This window comes from Erinaceus europaeus, chromosome 6 (genome assembly GCF_950295315.1).
Source record: "Erinaceus europaeus chromosome 6, mEriEur2.1, whole genome shotgun sequence".
Taxonomy (NCBI): domain Eukaryota; kingdom Metazoa; phylum Chordata; class Mammalia; order Eulipotyphla; family Erinaceidae; genus Erinaceus; species Erinaceus europaeus.
Window position 1 is genome coordinate 23,143,955 of NC_080167.1, and position 25,850 is coordinate 23,169,804.

The 25,850-nt window shown below is 47.8% G+C and overlaps 1 protein-coding gene across 2 annotated transcripts in view; it reads left to right on the forward strand.

Moving 5' to 3' along the window:
- Nucleotides 1-25,850, forward strand: part of BCR (BCR activator of RhoGEF and GTPase) — a 148,554-nt gene that overhangs the window by 72,124 nt on the left and 50,580 nt on the right. Inside the window, exons 1-2 of one of the 2 annotated variants that reach the window (XM_060193331.1) lie at nt 19,094-19,237; nt 19,390-19,571. In XM_060193331.1, coding sequence (XP_060049314.1) covers nt 19,168-19,237; nt 19,390-19,571 — 252 coding nt within the window. In that variant the 5' untranslated portion in view covers nt 19,094-19,167. Of the gene's footprint in view, nt 1-19,093; nt 19,238-19,389; nt 19,572-25,850 lie in introns of those variants that run through there. The other variant, XM_060193330.1, reaches the window with a different exon arrangement.

The window sequence follows — 25,850 nt, forward strand, 5'->3', positions numbered from 1 at the left end:
GCATAATGGCTATGCAAAGAGACTCATGCCTGAGGCTCTGAAGTCCTAAGTCCAATTCCCCAAACCACTATAAACTAGAGCTGATCAGTGCTCTGGTAATTAACAGAAAAATAAATAAATGAAGTATCTTCCCAGACTATTGCGGTTCTGAGCAAACTCTCTATCTGATATTCCTCTGTACCTTCAGTGGACTCTTGAGACCCCTTGATGTCCTCTAGCAGAGCAGAGCATCTGTCTGCAACCCTGTGTCCCTACTTGGTTGCTCACTTCTGGAAATACGCTGTGCAAGCCCTGGGCTCTGGCAGTGTCTCCACAACTTCCCTTCCCCACCCGCTCCCCCCCCCCCCCAGCCCTTCTCCTGGTGGAAGAGCCTGTGGCAGTCCTCTGCCCACTGGTGACAGGCTGCTCTTGTTTGGAAACAGAAGCCGCCCTCACTGCTGTTTCCCCATTTTTCAAAACACGAGAGTTGTGCTCACTGATGGGCATAAATGCTGGCTCTGTGTGCGTGTGTCGCTAGCAGCTGGCCTTAGCTGCTTCTCCTCTCTCAGTGAACATTTTCCCTTCTGTTCTCACAGGAGCAGGTGACCTCACCTTCTGCAGGTTGTGCACGAGCCAGGGGACCTCAGAAAGTCAGTTTTGCTTTCCATGGACACGTGGAGTCAGCAGGCAGATACTGGAGTTGTCATCAGCCTCAAAAATGACTCAGTTATTGTAACTCAGACATAAGCTCGCTTCACACAGCCCTCAGATATTCTGAAATGCAGGGAGAGTGTTCCGGACAACTATCAGCTGTGGGGTGTCTGTGAGCTTTCTTTCTTTTTTTTTTTTCCTTTCTAGTTTTTTGGCCAATAGGGTATCCAGTGGGACTCATTGCCTGCATAGCCCCACCACTCCAAGTAGCCATTTCCTCCTCCTTTTTTGATAAAAGGTAGGAGATAAGAGAAATAGGAAGAGTGAGACAGAGAGGAGAGGCACCTGCAGCACTGTTCCACTACTCCTGAAGCTTCTCCCCTGCAATAGGACCTGGGACTTGAACCCAAGTTCTACAAGCACACAGTGTATTTATTATTATTATTATTTACAGAGATCCATGTATATCCAGACTTTCCAGTGAATAGAAGTTTTCTGCTGTGGTTTATCAGCTGGAAAATGAGGGAGCAGCCTTTGTCTCATGGTTGTGTGAGAGTGAGGTTGTTTATTTTGATCTGAGCTCTGGGGCTACACTATACATTGAATAAGTAGGGTGGGAGAAGGTGTCTTTCTCCAACAGTCCCTGGGTTCTGGGTGGTCACTAGGAATGCCAGGGCAATCAGAAGATTGGGCTGCTGGGTTTGAATGGTTAGACACAGACCACTTCAGTACCATCAGCTCTCCCACCCTTTCCACAGAGGCCACATGAATCCGAAACACAGCAATAGTGCAGACAAACACTCCCTCAGCTTCCTGCCACTTGGCCAGCACACACCCTGCTGCTACAGGCTAGCGACAAGGAAGAGATAGCCTTCAAATACTCGGAGCCACATGGATTTGAACAGCTGGACTCAAGAAGCCTGTTAGGAGAGACCATTTTCCCTGCATGTGACTTTCCTAGTGACCTTGGGCAATGAGCTAGAGTCAAGGTTGTGAGGATCAGGGACCAGCCTCCTTCTCTCTAGGCCTATCCAAGGAGTCCAAGCTCAAATCCTGTCCCTTTAATAGTACCCGTGAGTGGTTGCAGCCTGATGGCATGTGTGTTGGGCAGGGGGACCTAGTTGAGTCAAGGTGTTATTCAAATGGGGGGGGGGTATTTCTGGGCCAAGTGCCAGGTTCAGAACCATTGCTGTAGGGAAACCTTTTGCTGGTTTCCGGTCACACGTTTTTTAAGAGGGGGGCTTCTTCCTAGTAAGTGCTCACTTAGATAGGGCCACTCCCTACCCATGGGTCACATCTCTCTGGAGGGCTTGCTTTTCCCAGAAGGAGCTCTCACAGTAGCACATGCTCTGACTGCTTTGGGACCTGCTGTCCTAGCTGGGCCCAGGGAGGGGTAAGGTATGGCAGCTATGCTGGGGAGGGGCTAGTGCTCGAGTATGTAAATCTTGTCTCCACACACTGGCTGGGGAAGCAGGTTGGCAGCTGGGCCTGGTTCCCAAACCCAGCTGCCTAGGGAATGAGCTGAGGCCTGGAGCAGGCTATCATACCATGATGACAACTGGGATTATCACCGTAGGTGGTAATTCCCACTTGACAGTTTCAAATTTCAGGTCAAGGGCAGATGGCAGTCCTCTGTCCCCTCTTGCATCTGGCTAGGGATCCCCTGCAGGCTGGTTTTCCAGCTGAGTTCTCAGCTGTTTTTGGAGGCTTTTGCAGCAACAGAAGAGACCTGAGGAATTACCTCTGCAGTTTGGGGTGATGGAGGGGCTTCCTGGTGGGCCAGCTCTGTCTTGGCTTCTGAGAAGGGCAGGGTAGAGACAGTATCTAGATGGTACCATCATGCTAGGAGTCTCCCCAGGACGTGAGCCCCATCAGTCACCTGGAACTTAGCCAGTCACCTGGAACTTAGCTCCCAGCCTCACACACAAGTAGAAAGCAGTACCAAGGACACCAGGAGAAACCAGCAAGAGGATATCGGGAAGTTTTCTGGAAAGGAGCAAGAGGAGTGGCAATGTTGATAACCATCTTAGGTTGGATCACATGAATTGCCAGGCTTCCAATAATTATAATAAATGATACTTGTGCTTCTGGACGCTTCCTCCCACCGGCAGGGGGAATGGTGGCCTGCCGGTCACCCCCTCAGGGAGTGTGGGTGGAGTGTCATTATCCCCATTTCACTGGTGGGAACATCGAGAGATGAAACAAGCCTCAGTAATCCCTGTTGTTTGTTTACTGTCTCTCTTTTTGACTGGGATGACTGGAGAAGGCCCAGAGGTTGGGTAGGATTTGTCTAGGAAAGAGGAATTATATCCCCTTTCCCAAATATGTCAGTCAAGCTGGGTGAGTTCCTGGCTGCTTACTCCTTGCTTACCAAGGACTTTGCTTGCAGGAGAGGATCTGATTTGTCCTCAGCATCCAGGCTCTGCTGCTTCCAGCTTTGTTTCTTGGCTTCTAGCATCTGCTCACATCTGTGTGTCTCAAATGCTGGTGCAAAATCAAAACATGACCCTCCCCAGCTCTGCCCATTCCCAGTTCAGTAGGGGGTGGGGCTGGCGGGACTGAAGTTGGGGATCCAGTTCACTTAAGTTCACATAAGTGACTAGCTTAAGAATCCATAGGGTGGGAGTCTGGCAGTAGTGCAGCAGTTTAAGCTCAGGCGGTGCAAAGTGCAAGGACCTGTGTAAGGATACCGGATCAAGCCCCTGGCTCCCACCTGCAAGGGAATTAATTGCTTCACAAGTGGTGAAGCAGGTCTGCAGATGTCTGTCTTTCTCTACCCCCTCTGTCTCTCCTCCTCTCTCCATTTCTCTCTGTCCTATCCAACAGTGACGACATCAATACTAACTACAATAATAAAACAACAAGGACAACAAAAGGGAATAAATAAATCAATTAATTAAAAAGAAAAAAAAGAATTCATAAGGTAACCAACCCTGTTTCAGACCTGCCACCTTTGTGCCTCAGGGCCTGTTGCTTCTCAGGCCAGACCTTGCTTCATCTTCCATCTATAAAAGGAAACACTAGGGGCTCCCTGGTAAGAGCGTGAAATTTCTGGCCAGCGTTCCTGGCCAGCACCTGTCGCTGCTGTGTGTTATCCACGGGACTCAGCGCTCCCATCACAGTCTGGCATTGAGAAGTCTAGGAAACTCCCAGGAACCTGGTAGATTGGGGTGACCCAGGCAGGAGTGAAATTTGTGTACAAAACTCCCAGGACTGACCCAGAAAGGCAGGGGAACAGATAGTTGCCTTAATCAGTGTGGTGTCTCCAGGTAAACTCCTCATTCATTCCTTCAGTAGAAGGGGGCTGGACCAGAGTGGGGCTTCCATTACAAACACCATAGACAAGCGACTTTCATAGTGTTTCTTACAGCTGTGTGTGTGGGGCTGGGGAGGGGTGGGGGGAGTCCAAGACCCATGGGCCTACCATTGTGATTTCTGATAAGTGCCTTTGTCCCAGTTTGCAGACACCTGCCTCCCTCCACACCACCACATAGCATAGAGAGGGTTCTGGTGTCTCCTTTTAATCACCTTCCAAAGGCCATTCTGTAAACATCATCTCATTGAGGCCAGAATTTTAACCCATCACATTGCACTTTTATACTTTTAAAAAATAGTTTTTTTGTTATTTTTATTTGAATGAGAGGGAGATACAGAGAAAATAAAAAAGAGGTAGAGAGAGAGAGAGAGAGGCAAACCAGAGCACTATTCAACTCTGGTGTATGGTGGTGTCAGGTTGAACCGGAGACCTTGGAGCCTCAGGCAGAAAGTCATTTTACTATCATTATGCTATCTCCCCTGCCCTACATTTGTATTTCTTAAAAAAAAAAAATTGACTGACTGTTAGGATTTTGTGTGGGAGGTTGAAGATACATAACACTAAACTCACCATCTTATTTTTCAGTGTACAGTTCAGTGGTCTTTACTCACATTGTTGTATAGTAATCAGTTGGCACCCACCTTCAGAACGCAGCAACTCTCCACTACCCTCAGCCTGGCAACCACCATTCTGTTTTGTCTATGAACTTGCCTCCCCTTGGTACCTCGTGTGTCATAGGTAGACTGAATATTTGTATCTTCTCTTTGTGTATGTGCAGTACCACCACTCACCTGCCTACCCTGGACCAGTTTTCTTCGCTACATAGAGAAAGGAGAGAGGGAGAAGAAGACAGAGAGGAGAGACCATAGCACTGCTCCACCTCCATGGAGCTCATACTCACGCCATTGTGATGCTCCAGGTCCGGCACCAGGGCTCAAACCTATGGCTTTGCACACAACAGCCTTTCCCAAAATGATGCTTTTGTGTATTGAGCTTTAGGGAGGTAATTCAGGTTAGGTGAGGTCAAGAAACTGAGGGCCTCATCATGGGAGACATACCTGAATAAGAAGAGAAACGAGGGGAGCTGGGAGGTAGCACAGCGGGTTAAGCACACGTGGAGTGGCGCAAAGCGAAAGGACCCGCACAAGGACTGGTGTAATGATCCCGGTTCGAGCCCCCGGCTCCCCACCTGCAGGGGAGTCACTTCACAGGCGGTGAAGCAGGTCTGCAGGTGTCTGTCTTTCTCTCCCCCTCTCTGTCTTCCCCTCCCCTCTCCATTTCTCTCTGTCCTATCCAACAACAATACTAACTACAACAATAAAACAAGGGCAACAAAAAGGAATAAATAAATAAATAAAGAGAGAAACGAGAAAACTTACTTTTGTTCTCTGTGTACTACTACCATCCACCGAAGTAAGGTCTTGTGAGCTCACAGGGAGGTATTTCTGCAAACCAGAGGAGTCCTCAGCAGAACATGGATTACAGACTTTCAGCTTCCGGAACTGTTTTAAGAGTACAGATCCCTGCGACTTAGGATGATGGCACAGTGGCTAAGGCATGGGACTCTCAAGCTTGAGGTTCCGAGTTTGATCACTAATGTTGAATGTCCTCTGACTCTCACACACATAAATACTGGGTTTTTTGGAAAAGAAAAACAGAGATACATCATGATTTTTGCAAAGAAAAACAGAGATACATCATGATTTTTTAAAAAATAAATCCAATAAATAAATCTTACTATGTGTACTTAACCTGGTGTGCTGCTACTGCCTGACCCCCTATTAAATCTGAAAAAGGGAGGGGAGCCAGGTGGTGGCATACATGGTTAAACGCATATGTTAACCGTGCACATAAACCAGAGTGCAAGTCACTGGTCTCCACTTACAGAGAAGTTTCGCAAGTAGTGAAGCAGTGCTGCAGTTATCTTACATTCTGTCCTATTGAAAGAAGAAAAGCAAAGAGAAAGAGGAGGAGGGAGAGAAAAAGAAGGAGGGAAGAAGGAAGGAGGGATGGATGGATGGGTGGGCAGGCAGGTCAGATGATGGTGCATCTGTTTGAGTGCACACATTACAGTGTGCAAAGACCCTGGTTCAAGCCCCTTGTCCCCACCTGCAGGTGTCTTTTTGTCTCTATCTCCCCTTTCTCTCTGCTTCTGTACCAAATAAATAATATACAGAAAGGAAGGAAGAAGAAAGAGAGGGAAAAAGGAAAGGAGGGAGGGAGGGAGGGAGTGAGAAAGGAAGGGAGAGAGGAAGCCAGCCAGCTCTGCTATTAACCATCACTAATCCTATGGTGTTTTGTTATAACAAACGGATACATTGATACACATTGAGTGTATAGTAAATTTTTTTTTTTTTTTTTTGTGACTGGCTTCTTTAACTGAGCATACTGTTTTCCAGATTCATCTGTATTGGTATACACGGTAGAACTTCCTTCATTTTTAAAGCTGAGTAGTCCCTTTTATGGGGCTAGGAAGGTACAGTGGTAGAGTGCTTGCCTCACATGTCTGAAGCCTGGCCCTGAATGGAAAAAAAAAAAAGTGTTATTTATCTATCACATTTTTAAGAAGAGATTTATATTTTAGCGGCGATTTAATATTATAAAATGACAGGGCTATAGTTCCACACCAGACCCACCACCAACATTCTGCTAAATTCACCCCCACCCCCACCCCCAATCTGCCACATTTTGTCTGTCAGTGAATACTTGGTCCTTGTGAATGATGCTCTTTCTTTACCTAAACCTCAGGAGAGGTGGTGCTGGGGTAGAGATATGGAAAGTGAGGATTTGGAGGTGAGCACCTCTTGACTGGGCTCTGCTCTGGACTCACATAATGACCGCCAGACAGGGAACCCTCTGCTTCCTCTTTTGATAAGGGCATGGAGCGGTGGGAGGACCTGGGACTGTAGTGACCTTGGCCTAGATCCTGACCATTCAGCTTTGCTGGCATTGAGAGGCCTCACTGATGATTTTCTTGCCTGGCTTCCGGGCTGTGGAGTTCTGCCCACCTTGCACCCTCTTGAACAGTAGCCGTCGTCCACTCTAACCACCTTGCCCCTCGCACCTTCCTCCCAGCAACACTTCTGGCCGGTTCCCTGCTGCCACTGTCAGTCTCATGTGTCCATGCCCTCTAATTCTGGCTAGCTCCTGCTCACTGTGTCCAGTGTGGTGGTGTTCATACCCACCATGCTCTCTGAAGCCTGGCTCTCTTAGCTATTCACTTGGAGTGATCATCCAGGAAGCACCAGGCCTGATTCCACCTATAGATGTGCCACAGTATCTCCTGGGCCACCCTTCTTGTTCCAGACCTTTGTGGCTCTGATACCTTCTTCTAAATCAAGCCCTGAGCCCTTGGCCTGCAGCCTCAAGCTCTCTGTGGAATTACTATTTCACTACTCTAGTCTTATTCCCAGCATATCATCTTTCACAGCTTTTCAGCATTTGTAAGCCCCTGGCAGCCCCACACTGAATTAACCTAATCTTCCCAGGGCAGTGGGTATCTCCTTAGCCCTGTAGCTGATTGAGGGTGTAGTCCTTCTGTTTCACGCAGACCTTGTCCCAGAAGGCTTTTCTAAGCCACCCCATGTCTAGGCATATGAATTAGTCTGTGGTGGCTGCTGTTACAGATGACCACAGACTTGGTGGTGAAAAGCCATAGCAGTTTATTCCCAATTCTGCAGGTAGAAGTCCAGAACTAAAGTATGAGTAGGACCATGCTTTTTTCTTCCTGGAGACTTTGGAGAATTGTCTCTAGTTCCAGTTCCCGGTGACCCCATGAATTATTTTACTGCCTTACTTTAGTCTGCTTCTGCCTCCACATGGCCTCCACTTATTCCAGCGTGTCTTTTGATTTTCACAAGGACACTTGTCATCAGAATTAGGGTCCATCAGATAATCCAGGGTGGTTTCCTCCTAAGATTCTTATTTACATACATTTATCTATAGAGACACTTTTTCCAAACTTGATAGCATTTCTTAAATGTATGTAAAAAGTTCTAAGGTTAGAGTATAGATGTGTCTTTTGAGGGTTACCATTCCACTCACTAAAGTGTCCTTGCCTTTATGTTCTGGGAAGAGCCATTGCCTGATTTTCTTTTTTTATATCCAGAGATCTTTATTTATTTTTTACTATTGCCAACAAAAAGCCTTTATACAAGCAAAAAAAATTTTTTTTGCCTTATTTCAGGTATATCTTTTACTTACAGTTTATATCTGATTTTCTCACTCCTCCACTAGACCTTAGCTCTTTGATCACTTCCTTGGGGAGACAGTCTGCTGATATACCCGAGTATCCCATTTACCTTTCTTGGTGGCTCTGACACAGGGCTCCCACGGTGTGAATCCTGGGGTTCTGCCTCCCTCTGAGGGCAGAGACTGGGTCTGTGGTGTTCAGCATCAGGTCCCCTACACATTGCTTGGCTCAAGTCAGGTGCACTCTGCTTCTTGACTGAATATTGGATGTTGAACAGTTGTACTGTTTGGATTATCTGGGGCTAATCAGTCAGGGCCTCCAAGAACTCAGGTGATTCTGAAGAATAACAATACATCATCTGGTGGCATGGCCTCTGCCTGCCCCACCCTGACATCAGCCTTCCCTTCCCCAGGCTCAGAGAAAAAATATTCTTTCCCTGTCTGAGGATCCAGGGCCTATAGGTACAGGCTAACTCTTTAGAGGCATTCTGGATGTTGAGGGCACTCAGCCTCTACTGCTAAATGTCCTGGGCGAAGCTGGCCTCTTGGTCTCTCATTTGCCTAGTGGCTTAAATCCAAAGGTCGTGGGAACAGCCCTGAAATGTGCTTCCAACTTCTTCAGGGCATCTTGCCACCCGTGGTGGGGGAGGGCAGGCTCAGTCCCTTCCTGGCTGGTATTTTCTAGCCTTGTTGGGGGTGTGGCTGGGGGAAGGTATTTTGATTGGCCTTGGGACGTTCTGTTTGGACTATGCTGTTCCAGACTGACCACCCTTCCTTGTTCCTCAGGCAGCTGGGGCATTTTACCTTGAGGCTCTGGCCTGGCCATGTCATTGTGTGGAATGAGCAGGAGCCCTGAGAAGTCCTGGGGCCCTGCTCTCAGTGTCCCTTCTCCTATGGCAGAACCAAGAAACAAGAGTACCAGTGACAGGCCAGTTGTAGTAGCTGACTGACTGGATGGGGTAGGGTGGGGCTGGGGGGGTGTTCCTTGCTTATTAAGAATTTGACCAACTTGGGACAGCTGCCAGCCTGATGGAGGAAAAACCACCCTAGCCAGTGACGTTCCTTTTAGTACACAGTCTCTCACCGCCCAAGGGTGGCCTGCGGTTGTGGTGCCAGGCAGCACCATAACCTTCTGGAATACTAATCTTGTATTTCAGGAAGCAGCTGCATTATGTTCTGAAAGAGAGGAAAACATATCTTTTTTTTTTTTAAGTGAAATTACATAACACAAAATTAAACACCTTGGAGCGAACAATTCAGTGGTATTTCTGAGATTCACAAAGTTGTATAACCGCTCTCTCTTTCTAGTTCTCAAACATTTTATCACCCTTAAAGGAAACTCCATATCTGTTAAGTATTTACTTTCTGTCTCTATGGATTTGCCTATTCTGGACATTTCATACAAATGGAATCAGACAATATGTAGTCTTTTTTTATTATTTCTTTATTGGGGATTAATGTTTTACATTCGACAGTAAATACAATAGTTTGTACATGCATAACATTTCCCAGTTTTCCATGTAACAATACAACCCCCACTAGGTCCTCTGTCATCCTTTTTGGATCTGTATTCTCTCCCCCACCCACCCCGGAATCTTTTACTTTGGCATAATACGTCAAATATTTGGCCTTTTGTGACTACCTCTCTCACTTAGCCTACTGTTTTGAGGCTTATCCACATTGTAACATGTGTCAGCGCATCATTCCTTGTGAAGGTTGGACAGTATTCCATCATGTGGCTGTTTCCTTATATGTTCTTCAGTGGGTGGACATTTAGGTAGTCTCACCTCTTGGCAGTTATGAATACTGCCGCTGGATCATTCATTCCAGAACAAGTTTTTGGTTTGAGCATCTGTTTACACTTCTTTTGGATACATCCATAGAAAGGAAACTGCTGGATCATGTGGTTAGCAGCTTAACATTTTAGGAATGCCTTCCCTTTAACATGTGTTTAGGAAGTGACTGAGTTAGGTAGGTCAAGGGATAGTCAGACTCCACATGTTCCTCTATTAGATTCAGTTTCTCTGGAAAAAAAAAAGTGCACTTGGTAGGTGCATCTCAGGTACAAAGACATAGATTCAAGCACCCAGTCTCTACCTGCAGGAGGGGAGCTTCACAAGTGGTGAAGCAGTGCTACAGGTGTCTTTCTCCCTCTCTGTTTCTTTCTGTTCCTATCATAGAAAGAAAAGACAATAATAATAATAATAATAATAAGGTTGCCAGTAGAGGTGGAGTCATCACACAGGCACCAAGCCCCAGTTATAATCCTGGTGACAAAAAAGGAAGGGAAGAGAAAAGAATAGGAAAAAATGTGCAGAGTTCCTGTTTACTAATGACACCAGGCAGATTCAGAGATAAGTTCAAGCAGCCTTATGCTGGGACCAGAGGAAGTACCCAAAAGTGGGTATTTCGAAGGGAGTTGATGCTTTTTCTTTGTTTAGGGGAAACTTGCTTCCCTGGAATGCCACAAATATTCCGTGACTGTAGTTCAGGGTTCTCCTGCTGAGAAAGGCGTCCGGTTCAGACGCTGAGACTTAGGACTCACAGCTGCCCCACACAGTGTCTGTGGCTAGTGCACAGTGTGGTGGAAGGAAGCTTCAGTGGTAGATGAGTCTCAGCTCAAATGTGTGGACCCTGTGGGCCTTTTCGGTGGACCAGGACCTTTCTGTCCCCCCTGGAATTTTCTGAACCTCCTCCCCAAACAGTAATGCCTGCTTGGAAAGACTCCTCTCTCTAAGGAGGTGAGCACCACATCACCTCCACCACAGTGCCACAGGCCCCCCTCTGAGGAGAGGGTACAGGGCGTAGAGAGGCAGGCAAGGAGGGCACCTGCTGATTTGATGGGCTGTAAGCCTGTTGCCCACCTCTGCAGAGACTTTCCTCCTAGGACAGCTGGCAAGGAGCCCAGCCACAGGAAGGCAGATTTGATCTGATTTTACTGTTACAAATAAATATGGCCCAGTCTTTTGCTGACAGTGTAAACAGGTACAGGAGACCACCCTGCAGTGACCTTTCTTTATGATTAAATTACCGCCACACCCCCAAGTCCATTTTCTTCAGCTCTCAAGCCAGGTGTTTGTCTATTCATGAGAGACTCACTCCCTTGGCCCTTTCCAGCTATCTCCTTATCTGTTCTGGGTGGGGAAGGCTGAGAGCCTAACCTTTGTTCTTTGTGAAGCTTTGCTGCAGGCTCTCTCACCTTGGAGCAAGGTCGCCAGAGGGTGGGACAGAAATTGGGGATCCTGGAACCACACTGCTGGTGGCAGCAAGGCATTTCAAGGCAGGATCTGAGGGCTTTGCAGGCAGAGGAGTCCCTAGGACTTCTGCTGTTCCCAGGGGCACCTGGGCTGGCCTTCTGCACACATTTCCTCAGAGCCCCACAGCAGGAGTCCTAGCAGGGCCTTGTAGTACCTTCAGGGGAGATGCTCACTCCCCACCCTGCCCATGCAAAAATGGAGAGAATATTGAAGTTACTTGCCCCCTCCTCCCCCCCCCCCCCCAAGGAGCTGACTAAACTGAGGCTTGTCTGAGGGCCTTTCAGGCAGATGTGGCCTGGCTCTGTGAGATCAAGGGTGAGTAGAATGGCCACTGAGAGGCCCCAAGGGAGCACTAGGTGTGATCTGTGAGGACCAGCTACATTTTTCCTTGGCCCCAAGAGGAATTTCGCAGGTCAGAGAAAATGCGGCAGGCGAGGAAGCACCCTCGGAAAGGTAAGGTGTTCATTCTGTAAAAGTGGAGGAGCATAACAGGTGTGCCAGTTTAACTGGACTGGCAGTGTGATTCCTGGGGCTCCTCTTGAGACTACTCACAGCATGTATAAGGCTTCTTTTATTGTCTGAACTACTTAACAAATACACAGGCAGAAGGGTATGATGGAGCCCAGCACTCATCACCCCACCTGCTCTTACTGCCAGCTAACTGGATTCTGCCCACAAAATTGAAATGAGAATTTCAAGACAAAGTCTTGGGGAGACAGCATAATGGTTCTGCGAAAGATTTTCTTGCCTGAGGCTCTGAGGTCCCAGGTTCAATCCCCAGCACCAGAGAAGCTGGAATATATAACAATTGTTAAGCACAAGATTCAAAGACTGATGGGTAGGTATCCAGGTATTTAGAAGACACTTGTTCCCCCGTCATACACCAGGAGGACCTCAATGCCCCTCTTTCCCATCCCTTTCCCTCCTTCCCCAGAGTCCTTTGCTTTAGTGCAATAGACCACGCCCAGTCCGAGTTTCACCTTATGTTTTCCCTGACTGTCCTTGTTTCTTAACTTCCACCTATGAGATCATTAAGTATTACTCCTTCTGTTTATAGCTAATATCATCCCACTGTTACCTTCAAGTTCTGTCCAAGATACTCCAGAGGAGATGACTTCATCACCTTTAGCAGCTGCAATAATATATGTTTGTGTGTGTGATTTTTAAATTTTATCTATTATTGGATAGACACAGAAATTGAGAGGAGGGGGAGGAAATAGAGGTAAAAAGACAGAGATACCTATGGCCCTGCTTTACCACTCATGAAGCTTTTCCCCTGCAGGTGGGGACCAGGGGCTTGAACCTGGATGTTTGCTCACTGTAATATAACCAGGAGTGCTACCGCCTGGCCCCACTGCCATATAATAGTAATATGTATATATAATTCAACTTTCTTAGCCCACTTATCAGTCATTGGGCATAGAGGTTGCTTCCAAGTTGGGCTATTACAAGTTGGGCTATTCTGAACATAGGTGTGCATGGGTCTTTTTGAGAAGAAGGCAGAGAGGAGACAGAGATAGTGAAAGAGACCATAGCAACTTCCAGTGTGTTAGGAGCTCCACCCTGAGTCGCGCACATGGCAGAGCAGTGCACTATCCAAGCAAGTGATGTCACCGGCCCCAGAGCTAGCCATCATTCCAAACGGAAACTTTGGCCCCATTAAGCAGTAGTTCTCCAATCCCTCTTCCTTTATTTAGCCTCTGGTACCCAAAATTTGGTCTGTTTCACTGAGCATGTATTCAAGGCTTATCCATGTTGTGACATGGATCAGAATGCCTCTCTTTTTTAAGGTCATGGAATATAGTCCATTACATCTCTGTTCTATGTTTTGTTTACCTGCCATCTAAACATAGACACGTGAGTTGCTTCCACTATTTTCGGCTGTTATAAATAATGCTGCAAATATAGGTGTTCAATACCTGTTCAACCCCCACCTCTTTCTTTTAAAAAAAAAAAAAGATTTACTAATTGAGTGCACGAGAAACCAGAACATTACTCAGTTATATTGGGTTGTCAGAAAAGTCATAACTTTTTTTTTCTATTCTATTTGCTAGGACAGAGAAAAGTTGAGAGAGAAGGGGAAGTAGTGTTGAAAGATAAGACACCTACAGACCTGCTTCACTGCTTGCAAAGAGTTCCCACTGCAGGTGGGGCTTGAACCCTGGTCCTTTCACATGTGCTTTTAACTGGTTGTGCCACCACCCAGCCCCCGATAATGTATCTTTTTATGTTTTTCTATACAAAAACATGTCATGACTTTCCCAATAACCCAATATATCTTCCAGGGATTGGATTTGGACCCTCAGGCTTGAGAATTCTGTATTCTGCCTGCTGAGTGAACTTCTAGCCACACAAGTCCTTACTTTTAAATACACATCCAGAATTGAATTCACTGGATCATAGGATAATTATGTGTTTGTTTATTTATTTATTATTTTGGGTGGGCCAGATAATGAAATAGTGGCTAGAGCATCGGACTTATAAGCATGAGGTCCTGGACTTCATACTTGGCATTCCTTGTGCCACAGTGATGCTCTGGATCTCCATCATCCATAAATTAAAAAAAAGAACTTTTCTTTTGTAATTTTTTTTTTTTAATGAGAGAAAGAAAGTGAAAAGACAGCTATCAGCCACACACTACTCAGCTTTGGGGATACACGGTGCCAGGGATTGAACTAACTTGGGACCTCACATATACAAGTTCTGCTTTCTACCACTGACATATCTCTGGTTTGTCTTCTTCTAGCGTTTGCCCTTCTTCCGTAGCCAGTCAACAGCGTCAGGTTTATTCTACTCTGCTCTGCTCTGCTCTGCTCTGCTCTACTTTTTTGCCTGCAGGGTTATTGCTGGGGCTCTGTGCCAACATTATGATTCTACTGCCCCTGGCAGCCATTTTCTCCATTTTTTTTTATTAGATAAGATGGAGAAAAATTGAGGGGGGAGGGGAAGATAGAGGAGAAAGATAGACAACCCACAGACCTGCCTCACTGTTTGTGAAGCAACCCCCTGCAGGTGGGGAGCTAGGCGCTCGAACCAGGATCCTTGTGCTTTGTCGTATGTATGCTTAACCCAGTGTGCCACTGCCCAGCCACCATTTGTCTTTAATTTTTTAATGGTTTATTTGTTTTCACAAAGACAGGGGAGACAGCAAGACAGCAGCACTCTGGTACATGCAGTGCTTGGGCTTCATGCTTGTAAATCCAGCATTCTAGGTACTGTGCTACCTCCAGGGCTGCTGTGTTTACATTTTGAAGGATTTTTTTTACTGTAACTTGTGTCCTTGGCATGCAAAGAAGGGAAGTGAGTGTTGTTGACTGGAACTCCCTCAGGACTCATTCCTCCTGCTTTGGAGGGATTGTCTTTTATCATTAAAGGATAAATTTTAGATTTGCAGAGTGTCCCAGAGGCTGCTGAGTAAGCTGCCTGGAGAGGGAGGTTTCAGATTTCTAGAGGCTGTCCTTTCCCTCCCTATGCCAGCTGGCAGCCTAGCCTGGCCCAGCCACAACCTGCCTTGCTCTGACCCGCCCCTGCATCTGGTAGTTAGTTGTTCACTTGATCTACCCTCATCTCTCTGAGCCCTCCCACCCCAAACCCTGGACCCCAGACTCACAGCCCTGCTTCCCAGTGCTTTGTGGCAGCTCTGGCAAATGCCTTCTTCTGCAAACACCAGGTTCCTGGCCCTACCCAAGCTGGCCAGGCCCAAAAGGTTTTTTTCCCCCTTGGGCAATCCTGTGTGGTGGGGGGAGTTTTCAAGACCACCCTCCCAATTTACTCTGTTTCTTAAGATGGGATGGCTTTTAAAATTCCCAATAAAAGTACCTTAAGCTGGAAGTGAGGGGGTGCTGAGAGGTGGGGGAGGGGTTGCATTTCATGATACAGTTCTATCAGTGTAAAAATGTGTGCTATGAGAGGTGCATGTTGGGGGGCCATGCAGTGGCACACCGGCTTAAGCACACATAGTACAAAGCACAAGGATCCCAGCTCCCCACCTGCAGGGGGAAGGGGTTCGTTTCAGAAGCGGTGAAGCAGATCTGTAAGTGTCTATCTTTCTCTATCTTCCCCTTCCCTCCCAATTTCTCTCTGTCCTATCAAAAAAAAATGAAGAAAGAAAAAAAAAAAAAAAGGCTTCCAGAAGCTGTGGATTCATAGTGCAGGTACCAAGCCCCCAGCAGTAACCCTGGAGACAGACAGAGGGAGAGGGAGAGGGAGGGGTGCATGTGTTCTGATGAAGGGTAGGAAAATGGGGGACAGGCGCTTTTTCTGCCCTCCCCATTGCATTTCCACTAGGGGAATCAGCAGAATGTGGGGTACCCAGAGGGCTATCTGGCACAATGAGCTGAAGCCCTTCAGTGGGATGCAGTGGGGGTAACCAGGCCATCAGTGGGAAATAGCTGGATTTTCAGTTGCGCAGATCCTCATATTACCCAGTAAAATCTGATTGTAAAAATCGTTCTCTCAGTTTCGTCTGGTGGAGGTGACATATCCTTATCATAATTTAGCTCCTGCTCAACACTGCGTGGCAAACCCTTGCCACTGACTTGGTTCTTGTTCTGGGTTTTAGCCAGGGCATCACAAGGAGAAAAAGTGTTTTTGCAAACATGAATCTTTCTTTTATCATCTTATCGGTGGGTTAATGGCTTACAGTACAGTTGATGATACATGGGCACAATTTTCCATCTTACAATGATAGGTATCAGCAAACCACTCCCCAGCTTAGGTCCTTTCCATCAACATGCAGCAGGACTTCAGTGCTCTCTCTGCCCTCTCCCTTCCTCTCCTTCCCCAGTTGCCTTTGCTTTGGTACATTATACCACACCCAGTCCAAGTTTCACTTAGTTTTTCTTTTCCGTCCTTGTTTCTTAACTTCCACTACAAGTGAGATCATTAAGTTCCATTTAAGATTAGGCAGGGAGATGATGTCATCATTTTTAACAGCTGATTATGTGTGTGTATCATGGTGAGACCCCCCCCAAATGTCCAAACTCCTATGCACTTCACGCTGGCATTTTCCTTTTATTGTTATTTATTTATAAAATAAAAAATAGCGACAAGACCATAGGATAAGAGGGATACAACTCCACACAGTTCCCACCACCAGAACTCTGTACCCCATCCCCTACCCTGATAGCTTTCCTATTCTTTATCCCCTCTGGGAGAATGGACCCAGGGTCATTGTGGGATGCAGAAGGTGGAAGGTCTGGCTTCTGTAATTGCTTCCCCAATCAACATGGGCGTTGGCAAGTCGATCTATACTCCCAGTCTATCTTTCTTTCTCCCTAGTGGGACAGGGGTCGGGAGAGGTGGGGTTTCAAGACACATTGGTGAGGTTGTCTGTCCAGTAAAGCCAGGTTTTATATATATATATATATATCGACTTTCTTAGCCACTCATTGGGCATCTGGGTTGCTTCTAAGCTTGGGCTATTACAAATTGTGCTAGATGCTTTTTTTAAAAAATATTTATTTACTTTATAGAGACAGAGAAACTGAAGCAGAGGAGGAGATAGAGAAGGAATGAGAGAGCCACCTACATTACTGCTTCATTGCTTGTGAAGAAGCTTCCTCCCTGCAGGTGGGGACCAGGGGCTTGAACCTGGGTCCTTGAACAATGTAACAAGTATACTCTATTAGGTGCACCACCTCTCAGCCCTTACATAGATAGGCTTTTTTGTTAACTTTGGATAAATCCCCAGGAGAGATATTTCTGGGTAGAGTTCTGAGGAGTCTCCAGACTGTTGTCTACAACGCTTGGACAAAATTGTATCCCCACTAACAGTATAGAAGAGTTCCTTTTACCACAGAGGCAGAATGGGGTGAGAAGCAGAATAAGCGGGCTGTTTAAAGAGGTGGAGGTCAGGAGGCAGGGAAGGCATAGTCAGCCTGCTTGGAGGAATGACGGTCATATTTTAGAGCTGAGTTTGTGTCTACTGCTTGTCTAGCCTATCTGTGTGACTTTACTGTCAGGAGAACGGAAATATGGACAGCCTGAGCAGCCTGCTCTAAGTCAGTGGTAACACAGTAACTGAGGCAGGACAAGATTTCACTTCTGAGAAATTCACATCAACCACAGCTCTTGGAGCTGAGTTGTGTGCCCCTGCTAAAGGATGTGTTCCTGACTAAAGCAGAAATCCTGGTGGCCTGGAAGGCAATTCAGCTCCATTCTGTGAACAGTCTTCCAGTGCCCACACTTCCCTTTGCAGGCTGCCTTCGGAAATAGTCCCTACGGTGGACAGTTTGCAGTAGGAGCTGACTGTTGTGTCCTAAAATTAATTCATGCTGGGCCAGCAAAATAGCTCTCAGGTTCGGGCTCAGCCCCCATCCACTCCACTGGAGAAAGCTTTGGTGTTGTGTGGTGTCTTTCCCTACCTCTCTTTCTGCCTCTGTCTCTTCCGAGTTGAAAAAGTCAGCCTGGAGTGATGCAGCTCCAACAATGGGGAGGGAAAAAAAAAAAAAAGAGTCCTGGATGTTGATCAGACATGAAAGCCTATGTGTTTGCTTATTTATCTATTTTTTTTTTCAGTCTGTAATTCTCCAAAAGGAAGTGAAAGCTGAAGTCAGATTCATTTTTTTAGGGTGGTTTCAGAGTTTGTGTCTTTTCATACATTTGAATCCTCCCAGCTGTGCTTAGGGATGCTGGTCAAAGGCTAATTCAATGCTTTTGCAAATGCTTAGAAGAAAGAGGCCAAATCTGACCTTGGTCTCTGACAATCCTGAAGACCCTTGGGCTGAGTGTTGATAATCAACTTAGTGATCTTGGTTCCTGGAGTTGTCTCACTGTCTCTATGGGTTAAGGGTAGGGGGGTGGAAGGGCTCTGTATAGCCTGTTGGACTCAGTAGGAACTCACCCAGCTCTTGGGACCGCCCCCCCCCCCACTCTGTCATCCCAGAGCTCGGCTCTGCTGGGACCCTCCTGTGGAATCACACACAAGCAAAACCCAGCCACAGCCTCTCCCTCTGCCACTTAGAACGAGAGGTGGTTTTCTCTTGGGATTGCTGCATCAGCTGCCTGGAAGCCTAAGGGTGGCCTGGGTTGTGCACCCTGTGTCTGTCTGGGTGCCACCAGCCCTGAGCCTGAGAGCCAGAGTTGGATATATTGGTTGGTAGGAAATATAAATTGGTGAAACATCCCTGCAGAGCCACCTATGGACAATAGGACAGAGGTACTTGCAGATGAGTCATAGTGAAAGTGTCACCCAATCAGGAATGGCTTTTTGAAATCCCACGGGACAAGAAGGTACCCTTTGGAAGAGTCCAGAAGTTTTCTTGGGAAGCTTGGGAAGGACTGGACCCTTTACAGCCTGTGGTCCAAATGAGTTTCTTTCTGTTAGAACAGTTCTAGGACCTGACTGTGGAATATATGACTGAGCCTGGGAGGAGAGTGACTGCCCCAAGACCAGAAGTGGAGGTGTTTTTTTCTCTATAACTAGATAATCCTGCACAGCAGGGGCCTCTTGTATGATAAGCCACACCCCTCTGTTCATATAGCCATGTTCAGACTGGGAGTAAGGTGCCCTTAGATTTTGCTGGGAGGCCAGCTGGCAGCTGAGCTGTGAGTCAGATGAGAAGGCAGGGCAGGGTCAGGGAAGGGCCTATAGTGTCTCCTCCCTGGGCAGGGACTGGCAGACATGGGTATTGCTCATAGTGGCCAGGGCGTGCACCTGTCAGATATCCAGGAGAGAAGCACAAGAACACGCTGGCAGCCATACACTAGCCTCTGGGTCCGCTTTTCTGTCCTGGCACAGGTACCCCGGGCAGCATTAGCAAGTTCAGTCTCATGTTGTTAGGGAGCGAGCCTCGGTATTGTCGCCTCCTCACTCTGTGGATTTGGCCAGTCAGTTGTGATGGTGAGGTCAGCACGCAGGTGCTTATCCATGCAGGTGGCAGTTGGTGTCAGCCTGGGGCCTGCTGGGACAGGTGGGGTGTGGACGCTGTCCAGCAGAGGGCTTTCCCGTTCCCCTGCTCTTTGTCTAACATGGCTGCTTCTCCACACGCACAGATGCATCTTTTGGAACACCACCTGGCTACGGCTGTGCCGCGGACCGGGCTGAGGAGCAGCGACGGCACCAAGACGGGCTGCCCTACATCGATGACTCGCCTTCCTCTTCACCCCATCTCAGCAGCAAGGGCAGGGGCAGCCGGGACACGTTGGCCTCAGGGGCCCTGGATCCCACAAAAACGGTGAGTTCTGGGTGGGAGGGCCAGATGTGAGACGGGGTTGTGCCAGTCACCCTCATCCTGAAGGCATTTATAGGTGTTGGAGTAGCCAGTGGTGGAGTCATAACAAATTCCCTCTTCACCCCTGCACATGCGTGTGTGTGTGCGTGCTTGCTTGCGTGCGTGCGTGCGTGCGTGCGTGCGTGCGTGTGTGTGTGTGTGTGTGTGTGTGTGTTTACTAGAGCTCTGCTCAGCTTTAGCTTATGGTAGTGTGAGGGATTGTGCCTGGGACTTTGAAACCTCAGGAGTGAGAGTCTCTTTGCATAATGGCTATGCTATCTCTCCCTGCCCTGTACCCTTCCATCTGATGCACACCTGTTATGTGCCCAGAGTGGGTAGATTGTGGAACTCTCAGCTGATCATGAAGGAGGCAGGGAACCCATCCAGAGGCCAGGAATGCCAGTGGAAGAAGGTAGTAGGACCTGCAGGGTGGTCTTGGCAGTGGAGTCTACAGCCAGTCCCTGCCCAGGCTCCTATCTCTGCTCCACCACTGCACTCAGTTTTGTCAAAGAAGTGATGAGCGTGGCTCCTCCACTTGACCAGGGTGTCTCACGTGACCCTCATTAACAGTCCTGCTGTCAACGCTGCTAGATGAGAAAATGCGTCCCCAGGCCACTGGCACATGCTGAGCTTATGCCTGCCTGCCTGCCTGCCTGCCTGCCTGCCTGCCTGCCTGCCTTCCTTCCTTTTGCATTGGATAGAGACAAAGAGAAATTGAGAAGGGTGGGGAAGATAGAGAGGGAGAGAGACAGAGAGATACCTGCAGCTCTGCTTTACCACTGGTGAAGCTTTTCCTCTGCAAATGGGGACCAGGGGCATGAACCCACGTCCTTGTACACTCAACCAGGTACGTCACTGCCTGGCCCTGACCTTGTGCATCTGTGTGGTAAGGCTGCCCAAAGAAATTTTGTGGGGACCCCATGGCTTGTAGGTGCCCCGTGAATACTCACCCCAATAGTGTGGAGGGAGTCAGCACAGACCAACACCCCTGGCCCAGGACTCGCGCTCTCAGAAGAATCAGGTAGCTACATGAAGTGGGTCCCGTGACCAGGGCTTCTTCCCAGTCTCCAGGGTCTGTGACATTCGCCAAGCCTGGATATTTTCAGAGGTGCCTGCTGGTCTTGAGCAGAGTGCCTGCATTTCCCTGAGCTCCCAGGCTCTGGAGTTCGAACTTAAATACCAGTGATGGCTGCTCTTGCAGTCAGGAGAAGGGGTGTTTGATGTCAGCCTGCCACCTTAGTTAGTTTGTAGGGGGTGGGGGTGGGAGCTGGTGCAGGAATTCGATGACCTGCCCTGTTTGAAGGACTGGTTTGTTTGGGGGCCCCTGTTAGAAGGACTGGGTCATTTGGAGGGATCCTCAGCATGATGTCTCTGCTGCCTGGGCTCTGAGCTGAGGCCCTACCCTGTTGTTAATGAAAACACAGCTCCTGTTCAGACAGGAAGAGAGGGTCCTTTGTCCAGCAGCTGTGCTGCCTTTGAACCCCAGACCCTAGCTCTTCACAGCTAGGATTTTGCATTCTATCCCCTTCCTCTCCCCCACCCTCTTTGGGCTTAGGAGTGAGGAGTAGGTAGGCCGAGAGCTTTGGCTGCCTCTCCTGATCCCACCCCCTCTGGGCTCCCTTCCAGAGTGCTTCCTTCTTTTTCCAGTTGCCCTTTCCTCTCCACCTCCACGGCCATCACTGGATTCACATGCCCTTTTCGAAACTGGCACGTGCACAAGGCGGGGTTATAAATAGCCCAGGCCCCAGCTTTGCTCTGTGCTCTCTCTTCTTCTATGCCTCCTCCGCCCTTTTTTCTACAAGGTGGAGCTGGCTGGTGCCTGAGCTGGCCCTTTCAGATGCCCACAGCACTATTGAGAGGTTCTAGAGAGTCCAAGGAAAGGTGCCCTGTGGTGTTTTCTGCTTGACCCAGTCATATGTTTCCACAGGCTGGGCCACTCCCTTTGGAATAGGAAGAGTTGGACTTGGACTCAGGCACCATCCTGCCTGCTCGCTTTTTCCTCCCTGCTTTCCAAGCTGTGAGGGTGGAGACAAAAGAGATCTGCCACCCGCATGGGCACCAGCTTCTGTCTGCCCCCTGGCGCTTGTGGTAGTGGGACTGTTGTAAGGGTGGGAGCAAATTCAGGTGGGTAGCTGCAGCCGCCATGGGGAACCCTTCCCCCATTCCCTTCACCTCTTCTCTTGAATGTGGAAGGAGCAGCACTAGGACGTGATGGAAGGCAGGTACAGGGGCAGCTGCAAGCAGCTTCCCTCCCCACATCTAGTGTGGCCTTGGAGCGCTGAGATAAAAAGGGCTCAGGGCGCCTCCAACCCCAGCCTGCACCGAGTGAAGCAGTCTCACTGACTGAGATCACTGCAGGCCCCCAGTGAGACAGTCCTGCATCCCAGGATCTGCTGGGGTCAGGTGAGGGTGCCTTCATACTTCCTAAGGGAATGGCCTGACTAAGGTCCAGCCAGAGAACTTCTCATTGGCTGCCTTGCTCAGTGAATCTACATTGTGCACCTGTGTGTCCCAGGTACTGTGCTGGGCACAGAATGTTCCAGCATCAAGTGCAGTGCGCACAGAGCACCCTGCCTGTGAAGGTGTCACCCAGTGTGCTTGGCAGTGGGGGTGGGAGGTATACATTGTGGAATCTGGGTGTCTTTTGCCTGGCATTGTTCTCAGACAAGGCCTTTTTTTTTTTTTTTTTGGTTCCAGGGTTTGTCATTGGGGCTCTGTGCTGGCACTATGAATCCACTGCTCCTGGCAGCCATGTTTTATTTTTATTGGCTAGGACAAAGAGAAGTCAAGAGGGAGAAGGGAATATAGAGAGTGAGAGAGACAGAGAGACACCTGCAGGCCTGCTTCGCTGCTTGTGAAGCAACCCTACTGCAGGTGGGGAGCCAGGGGCTCAAGCCGGGATCCTTGTGTAGGCCCTTGCATTTCATACTATGTGCGCTTAACCAAGTGTGTCACTGCCTAACCCCCCTTTCAGGCAAAGTTTTGATGGCTATCCCCTCTACTTGTGCTGTGTGTGTGTGTGTGTGTGTGTGTGTGTGTGTGACGTGCACACACACAAGTGCATATACACATGCCTTCCTCAGTTTACATGTGGGTAGCTGAGGCTCATGAGCTCCAAAGGACATGTGTATTTAGATAATTGTGACTGTCATAACTGGGGCCTGAGGGTTTGCTGTTGGCATCTTGAAGATAGGACCCCAAAATGACACTTATCACTAAAGACACACACACACACACACACACACACACACACACACACACACACACACACGCTAGGAACTAATTCACTTGTTAAATTACACACTTCACTATACACGAGGACCCAGCTTTGAGTTCCTGACCACCACATGGGAATGATATTCAAAGGGGAAAGCTTCATGAGTGGTGGTCTAATGTTGTGGTGTGTTCCTCCTTCTCTGTCTCTCATCCTCTATGTTGGGGGGTGAGGGGAGGGAGGAGTCCACTGGGAGTAGTGCTAAGCCACAGTGAATCCCTGGCTGCAGTAAATAAACAAGAAAGGATTGTGGAGATAGCTTACCCTGTTTGTTAAAGCCCCAGCTTGCATACACCAGAGGCGGCCTGTTCAGTCCCCAGCACCACCTTATTGTCAGAACTGAGCAGTGTTCTGTTTCCTTCTCTCTCATTCTCTCTTTGTGTCATAATAATAAGTAAACCATGGACTGGGAAAACAACATAATAGATATGCAAAAGACTCATTCATGTGGGAGGGCCGGTGGCGCACATGGTTGAACGCACATGTTACAATATGCAAGGAACCAGGTTGGAGCCACTGGTCCCCACCTGTAGGGAGAAAGCTTTGCAAGTGGTGAAGCAGTGGTGCAGGTGTCTCTGTCTCTCCAATCTCCCCTTCCCTCTTGGTTTCTGGCTACCTCTATTCAATAAATAAATACAAATTTAAAAAGACATGCCTGAAGCTCTGAGCTGCAAGATTCAGTCCCCAACCTGACCATAGCCAGGGCTGAGCAGTACCCTAGTCTTTCTGTATCTCTTTCATTAAAATAAAATAAACACACTATCTACAAATAGTAATAATAAATGAACCTTTCAAAAGATATGTGGCACAATATAGGGCACCCACCAGAATCCTCCAGACCGAGCTATCCGTGGTGGCAGGGACCAGCAATCTGTTCCCATCAGTGATCTCACTGAGAGGCTTGGCAAAGTGAGTGACCCAAGGGCAGCATGCCAGCTCCACAGCCCAGGGCTGCTATGGTGGGATTGTTTTACTCTTGTTCATGGACTGGGAAGCCAGTGGTAGAGTTGAAGGGTTGTTAGGTCACTTTCCAGGGACACACATCCCCTCCTCACCTGGTACCTCCCATGCATGACAGGGAGGCTCTTTAGCACCTGACAGTGCTGAGAGAGCCTGGTGGACTGTGGGTGGACCTGGACACAGCTAATCCCTGGCACCAGTGATCAGGCAGTGACCAGTGAGTCACATAGCACACTGCCTTGGAGAGCAGCATCTTCATTTGTCCCCTGGGGCAACTGAAATATAGTGACACTGATTGGGTGGCTTCAGTAACAGAGTTTGATTTCTCAAAGTTCTGGAGATGGAAAGTCACCCATCAAGAGTGTCCAGAGGATCTTTGTTTGTTTATTATTTTTTTTAAGATACTGGTTTTTAAACATTTTTATTTATTGTCGGATAGAGAAAGAGAGAAATTGAGAGGAAAGGGGAAGATAGAGAGCAAAAGAGACAGAGAGATGCCTGCAGCCCCGCTTTGCCACTTGTGACGCTTTCCCCCTATAGGTGGCAACCAGGGGCTTGAACCTGGATCCTTGTGCATTGTAATGTGTGCACTCAACTACCTTCTGGCCCCTGTTTGTTTCTAATTGCCACCAAGGTTATTACTGGGGCTCAGTGCTTTTCTAAGTAATATGCTACTCCAGGTGGCCAGTTTTATTTACCTTTTCTACCCCTCCTTCTTTTAAAAATATTTATTATTTTTTTTTAGCTTGATAGCACAGAAAGAAATTGAGAGGGAGGGGTGATGGGAGACACAGAGAGAGAGAGAGAGAGACACCTGCCTAACTGCTTCACCATTCATGAAGCCTCCCCCCCCCCCCATAGATGGGGATCAGGGACTTGAACCAAGGCCCTTGCATAAGGTAACATGTGCACTCAACCAGGTGTACCTGCACTTCCTCCCTTTCTTTTTCCATGTAGAGACAGAGAAATTGAGAGGGAAGTGGAGGGCTTGCCTCGAGTACTGCCTCACCACTAGTGAAGCATCCTCTTTGCATATGTGGACCTGGGACTCGAACCCAGGTCATGGCACATAGTAATGTCTGTGTCTTACTAATGTTTGTGTTCCTGGGACCCTAGGTTGATTTTTTTTTTTTTTCCTGAAGCATCTTTTTCTAGAGATGTTCCTCTATCTTTCTATGTCTTCCTTTTCTGTGTTATAATTTATTATTGTTGTTATTTTGCCACCAGCTGGAACCTTATTGGTTTTTGCATAACCCATTATACTATCTCCCCAGGCCCCTGATTGATTTTAATATTGAGATATTGACCCATAACTTTGTTAGTTTCAGGTGTGCAACATAATGATTCAACATGTGTATGATTATAATGTGATTACTATATTAAGTCTAGTTAACATTTACCACCATGCAATTCTAATTTGTTCTGGTTGTGTGAAAATTTGAGGTCTACTATCTTAGCAGCTTTTAAACCTTATAATCTAGTATTTTTGACTACATTGGTTCTTGAATTTGGTGATTTTATTATAATAGTAACGAGGGGGAAAAATCCTGACTGACACTGAACACAATGACCTTGTTCAAGGGCATGTGTTGGTTATATGTCATTACACTTAAAATCTGTTTCCAAGAACCTCTCAGTCATATAAAGAGAGGACTTGCTGATAGTAACCATGCTGCTTATCACATCCCAAAGACTGACTACCTATGGAAGTTGCTGCCTTATGAGTCTGTGACTACCACTCCTATTGGATCAGGGACAGCCGTAATCACCTCAGTTGTACTTAATTTTCTCTTAGAAGACACTATTTCCAAATGAAGTCATAATCAGGAACTCTTGGGGCTACAACACAGGCCGTAACGTTATCACAACTGGGGTTGGAATGGGGTGCTCCAGCGTTTGGACTCTTCCCCCCACTATATGACCTCCAGTGATGCACCAACTCCATTTTGGAGACAGAGGCCATGGAGCTACACCCAGCCCACCATCCTTCTGAGTCTTAACTCATCTCC